The 10,717-nt window shown below is 42.1% G+C and overlaps 1 protein-coding gene across 1 annotated transcript; it reads left to right on the forward strand.

Annotated features, from left to right (window-relative positions):
- Window positions 1-477: 477 nt before the first annotated feature.
- sh3bgrl (SH3 domain binding glutamate-rich protein like) lies at window positions 478-7,779 on the forward strand. Its single transcript, XM_058063862.2, has 4 exons — window positions 478-684; window positions 5,831-6,016; window positions 6,686-6,766; window positions 7,076-7,779. The coding sequence occupies exons 1-4, from the start codon at window positions 640-642 to the stop codon at window positions 7,109-7,111; spliced, it is 348 nt and encodes a 115-aa protein (XP_057919845.1). The 5' UTR covers window positions 478-639; the 3' UTR covers window positions 7,112-7,779.
- Window positions 7,780-10,717: the final 2,938 nt, after the last annotated feature.

Below are 10,717 nucleotides of genomic sequence, written 5' to 3' on the forward strand. Positions count from 1 at the left end.
CGAAATAAACCAGCTTGCATCTGCAGCCACCGACAATGAGCAATTCTACCGTCAACCGTATTTTAGTTCGGGTCCAATATGGCGCCCACTGTCCTCGCTGACACATTTTTTTTGTTTCCTAAATTCGTTTGAGTGGAAAGGCATGCGTCGTCTGCTCCAGACGCCGGCAGGGGGCCCACTGAGTCCGTCTCTTGAACATGGCCGCCCTCCACTCTCACTGCTGTCTGCTGCACAAAGACACTTAATCTTGCCTTGTGTCACATTCATTCGCCATTTTTGCTGCTGAAACATACGCATTCGAATGTCGTGTGCCGTAAAAACAACAATAACATCTACGTTTTCTGCAGACCTACACCCTAGCATCCTTGCCATCTTCATTATGCCTTCTTCTGCATGTACGTGTCTCCTGCAAGCGTGTGCTCACAGCCGGAGAGAGGGGCTGGAAGGGGCGGGGAGGCCGGGTAGAGGCGGAGGAGGAATGCAAAGCTCCATCCAGTGCACTGAGGAGGAGTGTTTACGCACAGTCTGCCTGCGACGCAGGATCAAACCTGGGGACTTTGTCGTTTTTACGCCACAATCCAGTCCTGCGAAGCATTTGCAAGGAGCCAGAGAAGCAAGCGCCTCCATCGGGGACCGACCATGGTGATCAAAGTGTACATAGCGTCCTCTTCTGGGTCCACTTCGGTAAGGGATGAGAGATGGCAGTTTTATTGTGATAAGAGGCTTTTTGCAGCATCCTCTCCTTAACGAGCACATTTGAGGTTAGCTGAACTTTAATTGAACTCACTAAACTGATGTGCATCAGGATGAAAATGTCTGGCATCTGCTTGCATGGCCCCTCCTCATGACTTTTGTATAAAGTCTGCCCCTTTTTTTACTTTGTTATGCTGTGTTGCAAGAAGCAATTGGAACTTGGTAAAGTGTGCTTTTGTCTTTGTGTTTTCTGATAAGTTTCTAGAACCGAGCATGAAAACAGAAGATACACACGTTTATAAAAAAAATGCTGCAAATTCCCAGTTTGGGATGGTTTGGATTATCTGTAGTGTTTAGTTCCAGACGTGCCAGTTCTCTCTGGAGTGGAAAGGAATGATTGTGATGCAATTCCCCTGGGATTTTATAGACATACAGCTGCACAACAGTTTCTTGGTGGTCTGGGTTAGTAATGACACATTGTTTTTAGCATGTCAATATCGTTTGGATGCAAAGGCGTGTGTGATACTGCATGTTCTCATATCTATCAGATACCAAGTAAATACACTCGCTTTTGATATTGGATCGATTCGCCCACCCCCTACATAAAGCATTAGGTAAAGCAATCCAGTACTTAAGTGTTTTGTGGTTTAGAACTGCACTGCATGATGTTTTCTGAGTTGTTTCTAATAGTTTGGGCTCCATGAGTGCATGTCAACAGTAGCATCCATTCACTGTCATTATTGCTATATTCTTTTCAGTTTACTTAACCAAAATCGCCTTGTCATGGGGTTTCCATCACCTTTGGTATGATACGCTTTCACTCAGCACTCACTCACACAGAGCCTCTTTTCAACCAGGCAGCACTAAGTGGCATTATTGCTCTTACAGGAACTTATTGGCAGAGACTGCAGTGGTCTAAACGGACAGAACCATAGACCAGTAGAACAACTCAGAGACTCACTTAGTTGGTCAAGACAATTTCTGTTTTAACGATTGTGTGCCATAACAAGTCAGGTTTGGTTCTACTGTATATATCAGCTCACATTACCCTTAATAGACCTTAGTCATTTTCACCGTCCAACAGGAAATCTTCCCAGCACACAGTATATGGCTGAAAAGCTGCTGAACGGCTGGCAATTATTGCCCAAGCTGCCGCTTATTGCAGTAAAAATGGCATTCCAATGTGCGGAAACAGACAAAATATGTTGAGCTCTACAGTTCCAGTCTGTATTTAGTGAGCCCAAAGGGACGCTTCAAATTCTTTGTCTGCATGAGTCAGATTGTTGAAGGGTATTGTATTGATTAATGATAAATATTCCAGCTTTTCCCACAGGACTACAATCTATTTGTGGTGGTAGGCATCTGCAGAGGAGATCACCAATTTGGTCATGATTCATGAGCAGAAAGTGCTACATATTTGTATTTTCTTTTATGTAACCACAAATAAATGAATATAAGGGGACTTCAGCACTGGGATTCAGCACTTTATCAGTCCAGCAGCAGATCCTCATTCATGGACCACAATGCTGAGTAAACCAGTACAATGTAAAGAGATCAGAAACAAGTCACAAGTTCTTACTTTTTATTTAAATATGAACTAGATGCACTCTATACTACTCCAGGAATATTTTGGTGCAAAGGTCTGTCAAAAAAAAAACAACAACTGCTGACTTTTCCTCTTTATGGAAGGACAAAGCCGTACGGTTACAGTGGGTTAGTGGTTAGCATGTTAGCTACACAGTCAGGAGATCTGGAATATCTGGGTTTGAATCCTTGTTGGGCATCTCTGTGTGGAGTTTGCATGTTCTCCCTGTGATTACGTGGGTTTTGGGGATTGGCTCCAGCATCCCCCCTTGCCCCAAATGAGGATGAGTGGCATTAAATGACAACTAAATATTTCTGCAACATTATATTATTGTCAAAATGCTGACAAACACAAGAACATACATGTTCATATAGATTTTAGGTCACATCCTGCAGCATGTCTTTACTACGTGGTACACACTGGAGCCATACAATTGTGCAATTTTCCTTATTGCCACAATAGAGTCAGAGATAACAGAGGATAGGGTGCCTTTGTTGTGTCTGTGTATGTTCTTATGTATTCCTTCTGAGCATTTGTAGGTCAGACATTGTGTAATGGGTCAGTTTTAGGCTTCCCCCCTCAGGCTGCAACGAGGGAACTCAGCCAAGAGTGTTCTTTTGTAATGCTGACTGAGCTGAAGCTTGGGTGGAGGCTATGCTGTTGCTGTCAAGCGTCCAGCAAGCCTCTGTTTTCTGCACAAACTTTATTTGTTTCAACAGAAAACCATTATTCCCTTCTCACATTCACATACAGAATAACGTTTGAAAAACAGGTAGTCTTGTTTGTTTCACTGTGATTGACTGAAGCCTCAGTTTACATTCCGGAATATTGATCCAAACCTGTGCTGGATGCAGTTCATTTAATCAATCCCCTCCCTTGTCAGACTGCTGATAATGCCTGACCTTTTTAGGGATTGATCAGGCCTGAATTTAATATCACTTCCTTGACATAACCGAACACCACCTGATAGCAATGATGACACTGATATAGTCTAATATTTAAATCTATTGTTTATTATTATCACGCATCGGTTCTTTGACCTTTTTGGCTCACACTGAGTCAGTTGCACCGATTTATTGGTACAAGGGGGGGGGTGTTCAGATGGTGTAGCTTCTGGATCAGCAGGTGTTTCTGTAGGGAGGTGCTCTAAAAGTTCAAATTGCACACTCACAACAACACATATGGAGATTTTAAAGGATATCTCTCCCAAGATGGGGTGGCCAATGAAGCTAGGCTCAAAGGTCACATTGCAAAGTTTCCGTTCCTTGTTACCTCTTTACTGTTCACTTGTCTTCTAATCTTCTGCAAACAATCAGCTATTGTTACTGAAGTTGCAGCAGTGGAGGTGAAAGATCACATTTATGCATGTTTATAACTTTGAATTACTCACTGTTGTTTTTTATTTGACTTTTTTATGGATGTTGTCTAATCACCCAATCTGGATGTAGGTGGATTTATAAAAAAAAAAAACATGGTGGCATGTGTGGAATGGCCTGCATCAGCAGTTTTCATTCTCTGAGTGTTAGAAACACCTGATCCATTTCTAGGCAAACAATGAGTCGGCTGTTTTTGCATGATGCCAGTCTCAGTGTTATTTGCATGCACAGACAAGCTGTTTGACTATGTTGCGAGGGGAAACACAGATTATGGAAATGAAGGAGTATAGCAAACTAAGGCAACATTCACACTGCAGGTCAATTCACAAATTAGTTAGATCACAAGTATGTGATCCACCAACATGCTCCCCGGAACAAAAGTCTCAACTAATTTTCCAAAACTGTCATAGCCACAATTCTTCCCCTCTTTCTTCTTAATCATTTGCAGCAGTCTTTACTTCTGTAAACACACGGCAATGCATGTGACATTGTGCTTTCACGCATGCACATCACTTCCCCAAGTCACATTTCTTGGGTAATGTGAGCGAGCAGATAAAAAAAGGATTTTAACAAAAAATCACATCAGATTCAGCAGTGTAGCATTTGTATGGGTAGAATAAGTGAAGAAAGTTGTGCCCTGACTTTCCTGAAAGATAGCTAAGAGTTAATAAATTGTTTATCCACAAGGCCAAACTTTTTTGTTGGTTTCCTTTATATCAAAATGACCATACGATAATTATTTTTGCATGGACACAATATTAACACTATTACAGTGGATCAAAAGCTTTAAGTTTAACCCATTTGTCACCCCGCTACAAAGCAAATGCAAGTCAAATTCAAGAAAAGACATGGATGAGGAGAGGGTGTGCACATTCCTCCCGAGGAGAAAGGACTGTGTGTTTAAGAATGAGCGAGCTCAGGCGTTCCACTCAGCAGTTCCAAGCCGAGCGACTTGTGCCATCTGTCATGTTCTCCCCAAGAGTGCACATATGTCACCTATCTTTAAATGATTCAAAGTGTAAAATTACACTGCAGATTTTCACAACATGTGGCTGGGAGGGGCGTGGCGTTATCTAAATGATTATCATACCTACAACCCTGACGTTTTATCATGAGGTGGGCTTAGTTTGGTATCCCAGGTGTGTGTTGATATGCAGCTCAGGGTGGAAGTGTGTGTGTATGTGTCTACTTGCAAAAGACCATATTTGGCTCGTGTCTGACTGGTTACCTCCTCTCGAGACCCAGAGGAGCTCTTGTTTCCGTCTGGCCTTGTAGGGCCATCCTCCCTCTAACACGCACCCATCAAGGCCCTATTGGACAATGCACACAAAGGCACGCATGTAGAACGGGGCAGGGCTACGATGCAGTCTGAAATCGTCAGTTAGCAGGAGTGTTTGTGCGTCAAAAATACACATTTTTATGGATGTATCAGTAACTCATGGATTGCCACCACTGGTGGTCCTGGAGTGTAATTACTGTATTCCACCAGATCTTTTTCTGTACATTTCAATATTAAAGTGGATGAAACCACAACTTAAATGTCAAATAGTACAGCACAAACCTCTACAATTTGTTTGACTACTCCCTGGTTCTTGGAACATGATGTAAGATAGTACTTTGTTTGTTTGTTTGTTTTTTCGTTTTTTTTCTTTGCAGCATCGCCACACCAGATCTTTTTTTGATCCGTATACTGATTTGTGCTCTGAGCCTTTTATATTTTATATTTTATATCCTGACCAAGCTGTTTTTGATTGTATGGGCGGTTCCACCGACAACATCATGGCTCAGCTAATTTGTAATCCTGATGGGCTCACCTTGCTCATTATTAATATTCCCACACCACTTGACTGAATCATTTCCTCAAAAATATTAAACAAGATACCATATTTCTGCTGCAGAGAGTAAATAAAAGTCCAAGTCTTTTTGGGAAACACACATGTATGATAGTTGATAATATTCTTGCATTACGTTATTACTTCACGGCAAATAAATGGTTTAAAAAAAGCAGTTGGTAATTTTTAATCTGTGATTTGTCACAGCAAAACGGAAGTGTGGAATTTTCCCCCGCAGACAAATTAACTGTTGGGTGAAGCTCGGCTCATCTGCTTCCTCAAACGGCTGCCTTGCTGTTGACACATAACTGACAACTTCCTCTCCTTCTCTCCCACACACGTAGATTAAAAAGCAACAGCAGGACGTGATGGGCTTCCTGGCAGCCAATAAGATTGAGTTTGACGAGTGTGACATCGCCGCCAACGAGGCCAATCGGAAGTGGATGCGAGAGCATGTTCCGGAGGAGTCGCGGCCAGCCACAGGGAACCCGCTACCACCACAGATATTTAATGAGAGCAAATATTGCGGGGTGAGGCACACATGGCTGCTGTGAATTTTATCAACACCATTTTACCACCTTTCACTTTGTGTGTTTGTGAAAGTGTGAATGCGACGGCACCCAAGAAATGCATCCATATTAAGCCATGTAAGAGCAGTGCAGTTACACCATTGCAAACCATAAGGTTATGAATGAGTTCCACTCCTAGACTGTGGAGTTTATTTTACCTAAGTTAACTCAGAGGTCACACACACTGTACAGTAATACAAAAATGTAATACAGGAATGCAAAGAATTTCATTGGTTATGGCTACAAAGGTGCTGCAATGATATCAGCCTCCCTCTGTTTTATTTAAGTTATATTTTCAGCATGTGCTGCAAGCCAATAAAAAAACAGCAAAGGGCCGTAACTGGCCCACAGACTACATTTTGTCACAAAGTCATATTGTATTAAATAGAATATAGCAGGAGCTCCCGTATAGCGCCTCATTGGAAGTTGCTGAATGTCTCCAATCAAACAATGAAGGAATGAGGTGTTGCATCCTCAGAGATGAGGCTTTTCCGTCAAGTTCAATTTATCCATCAGGTATTTAGTGCTCATATAGTCGCCCTCAGGCACTCGTCCAAAGTCAGTAGAGTCGGTGTGTGTGTGATTCATCTGGCATCTCTGAAGTTTTTTTTCCTTCTCTGTGCCCTGCAGAACTACGAGGCCTTCTTTGATGCCAGAGAAGACAATGCTGTGTATGCATTTCTAGGCCTGACTGCTCCCCCAGGATCAAAGGTAAAGTTGTAGTAACTCATTACAAATACTACACATTTCTTGGAAGTGCTTTCCTACGGGAATACACTTGCATCAGTAGACCCCATTGCCACCAATAAAAAACATTTTGTGATACTCACACTGGAGTCTGTGTTTGCTGCACACTTGCGCCTCCCTTCTGTCTTGTTCAGAAATACAGGAAGGTGTGCCGGTTGCCATAGAAACACAGAAGGGGTTTCCTCTTTAATGTATCAGGGGATATTATTTATATATAATCTCTGTTAATATCTCACAATGTGTCCTTTTCTTGCTGTTTTTGTCTCTCCGCAGGAAGCCGAGGCTCTGCTGAAGAAAGCACAGCAGTAGCTTTTTCATCCGGACCTAGCCTAACCTGGAATAAAAACAAAAAAACAATTTTAAATCTTAGGTTTCACGATTTTAATATTCTTTTGTCAGCTGTGCCTTGTCAGTGTCGAGAGGTGCAGAGACAAAAAAACGGAAGATCCTGGTTATCAAGACAGTTCAGAGCTTCCTCATGTTAGCCTCAGCCTGCTAGCCTATTGGTCCAGTAACATGTCAATCAAATATTTAGCATACATTGATACACAATTATAAATTGTGCTAAGTTCCCTCAGATTATCCTTGTGTACAATGAGCTCACCATGTAGTCCACTTCCATATCAATAAAAATGTATACGACTGTCCAGTCGAACAATCAGAAATCTTACTAAATATATAAAAATGTACTTTTCTGCTCTTGTTATTGCCAAAACAGCATCACTTTCTGTCAGAGCTCCAAAAAAGTTTTAACGCGCTCTTCATTGAAGCTGTCTTATGCTGTTTTAAAAGCAGCCTTTTTCTACTCGAAGATTTCCGTTTAACAACGAGACAAGTTAGCAACAGATGTGACTTTGTTGTTTTTTGATGTTTTGTTATGTAAGCCTCCTGTTTTATATTGTGTTGGTATAAAACCTTAAAAAGTCTTAAAGGGAAGGGTTAGTTGTCTTTCCTAAAATAAAATAAAAAAGATGAAATGTGTCTTTGTAGTCTTTCACTCCGGGGTTCAATGTGGAAAAGTTATACATTGAAATGGATTTTAATGAAGTAAACAAACAATACTAACAATTTGGAGTTAGCAGCCCTCCTGCTACCTTGCAATAAAAATTGTAATTGTTATATTTGGCTCCAGAACTCTCCCCTCAATACACCCCCCACACTTAATAAACATATTTTAAAGTATAAAATAGTCAAACAAAGTGCTAAATTACAAAGCATAAAACGTACATAAAAAATGTGAAAATTGTGGGCTGTTTTTTTAAAAAGTGTAGCATGTATGCTGTACATTTTACCTGCATTATCACGTATTTCGAAATTAGCACCAGTATAGTCTCACACACACACACACTGCTGTGGGATGGCATTCCACTCCTCAACCCGGAATCATCAAAAGTCAGCCAACATGGTTGAATTGGCCGCTTTTAGCATGAACAGCATGTCCAAATGTTCACTTGGATTGAGGTCAGGACTGTTGGCAGGCCACTCCATACTTTTACTCCCAAATTGTCCGCCCCAGACTGTGGACATACGGGATTGCCACAGCAGGTTGCAGAATCTCATTGTGATGCATCTCTGCATTGATATTGCGCCCAGTGATGACAAGCCTTGTTTTGGAGATGATGGAGATGTTGCCCCACAACATCACGCCGCTTCTGCCAAAAGGTGTCTCTGGCAAAGCACTTTTCAAATGCTGATACGATAGGAACAAGCCCCGTCGTAGTGATGCTGGGGTTTCAGGTGGTTGGTAAGGTGTGATGTGTTGACAGACTCCACATTACGAAGGCAATGTTTGTTTACAAGTGAGCTCGGGGTAGTTAGGACAGGTCGTATGAAAGGAGTGCTTGATTTGTAGGCGTAATGTCGCCTCATTGGAGCTTTTTTAAAAACAATTATCGGAGCTATCTTTTTAATGTTATCAGTAAATGAGCGGTCATATCACCTTAGCTACCCTAATAATTATTCTGCACATCCAGTAAAGGAGGTATTAAAATAGGATAAATAGAATTAGTCGTCAACTTCTCTTTTCTTATTTTCGCTTACATTTTCAATAAAGGAAGTAGGCTGAGGGGGTGGAAGGGGCCACTTCACAGTTGGAGAAGTGACAGAGGCCAGCAGATCTCATACATCCGCAGTCACATTACCATTACCGTCGGCGCTTTTGTCTTATAACACCAAGCAGAAGGCATTCAAGCGAAGCTAAAAACGAGAAGATTCATTGTGTGTCATGTTGGGCGAAAGCTTTCTCCGACTGCTGTGTTACAAGGAGGAAAAAAATGGTGCTTCTGATTCCATGGGACACACATTGGAGACAAGTTTGGTGACGACACAGACTCATATTCAACAAACAGGTAGGAAGCAAAAATATATAACTTAGTGACTACACTGTGAAGTTTTCCACAAAGTGGAAACGGTTTATTGTATCACTTTAGATGCAGACCAGCAGGAGCGGGAGCACAGTCATTTTCATGGCGTGAGAGAAGAAGCTTCAGGCCTCTCTATCCCTGGGTGTTCATCTGTTCATACACCTGAAACTGACATGACACTCTGCTCGGGCCCCTGCAGTCTCCTAGATCATTATCCCGACCTCCAGGTCGTTGATTCAGGCCTCATCTCCCGTAACACTTTAAGAGCAAGCACCCTTCAGCAAGATCTTTTCACTGATTTGACCCGGTCAGAGCGTGCAGAGCAAAAGCAGCTGCTTTCCATGTCTATTCCATCACTGTCAGACCCGGGCTATCTGGTTATGGGTGGTGGTGATGCAAACACCAGCATGGGCGTGCCACCCTCTCAGTTGGAGCCCATGTCCAACTCACTGCTGAATGGACTTCTGGAAAAACAGCTGGTCGAGGTATACCTACAGCACCTGACTGACAACTTGGCTCGATGTCACTCACACCTGGGAAACAGCCTCCTGCATGGCCTGGTGCCTCCTCTGCAGCCCAGTGAGCACCAACAGGGCTCCGACTCACTGGAGTCCAATCTGGAAGAGGCACCAGGAGAACGTGGGAAGAAGTTGCATTGCCTGAGCAACCTGAACTTAGCCCCTTTCTCATCCAACTTTAGCACTCCAGTGCTGCGCATTTCTGAGGAAGTTCATCCACAATAAAAAAAAACAGACATTTTTTCAATTATTTTGAAATGCATGATTTATTTTGGAATGTACTAAACCAGAAGATGTACTGTTAACTAGCTTAACACAGATATTTCAAGTACTGTACATGTACATAGTGCACTTTTTGACACTTAAAATGAGAAGAAGAAGAAGAAGAAGAAAAGTGTCACTGTAAAAGTGAAACATTGTATGAAGCCTGAGGACAAGCTGGATAGAGAATGGGTGGATGGCATTTGCGCACATGACACCTGCTGGTAGATTTTTGTACTACATCCGAATATATCCCCCCGTCACTACTGACACCTAGTGTTGACTTGTGTAAGAAAGCAAACTGTGAAAGTGACAAACTGAAGTAAAAAATAGATACAGGGAGTGTAAGGGACTCGCTGAAGAGCAAAGAAGGAGAATTGTAAGTATTTGGATGTGTGAGCATTTTGCCAAGGCCTGGAAGAAGACCCAAATTTCCACCCACAGATGGTTATGATTTTCAGGAACAAGAAGTCTATCAAATATAAAATGGCTCATACACCAAAATGCTAAAATGCAATAATATGAACCTCTTAAGGTTAAAACATAATTATACATTATTATTATTATTTATAATATGTAATTATATGTGCTGGTGTGCTGTACAAAGGGATCATCAAGTCCTTCTTGAGGCAATTGTAGTTTGAATCCAGGGCTCTCCAGCAGATGGCAACAAATATCCTATTTTAGACTTCCACACTGGCTCAGACCTCTCTGTGTGTGGTGTTTGCATCTGCTGTCCCCCACCTCTCGCCAGAAGTCAGCTGGGATGGACT

Source organism: Doryrhamphus excisus, linkage group LG22 (assembly GCF_037039965.1).
Source record: "Doryrhamphus excisus strain RoL-2023G ecotype Guam linkage group LG22, RoL_Dexc_Guam_v1.1, whole genome shotgun sequence".
Lineage (NCBI taxonomy): Eukaryota > Metazoa > Chordata > Actinopteri > Syngnathiformes > Syngnathidae > Doryrhamphus > Doryrhamphus excisus.

Coding starts and splice junctions, on each gene's coding strand:
- sh3bgrl (XM_058063862.2), top strand. CDS start 640: ATGGTGATCAAAGTGTACATAGCGTCCTCTTCTGGGTCCACTTCG. Junction 685..5,830: donor CCTCTTCTGGGTCCACTTCG/GTAAGGGATGAG, acceptor CCACACACGTAG/ATTAAAAAGCAACAGCAGGA. Junction 6,767..7,075: donor CTGCTCCCCCAGGATCAAAG/GTAAAGTTGTAG, acceptor GTCTCTCCGCAG/GAAGCCGAGGCTCTGCTGAA.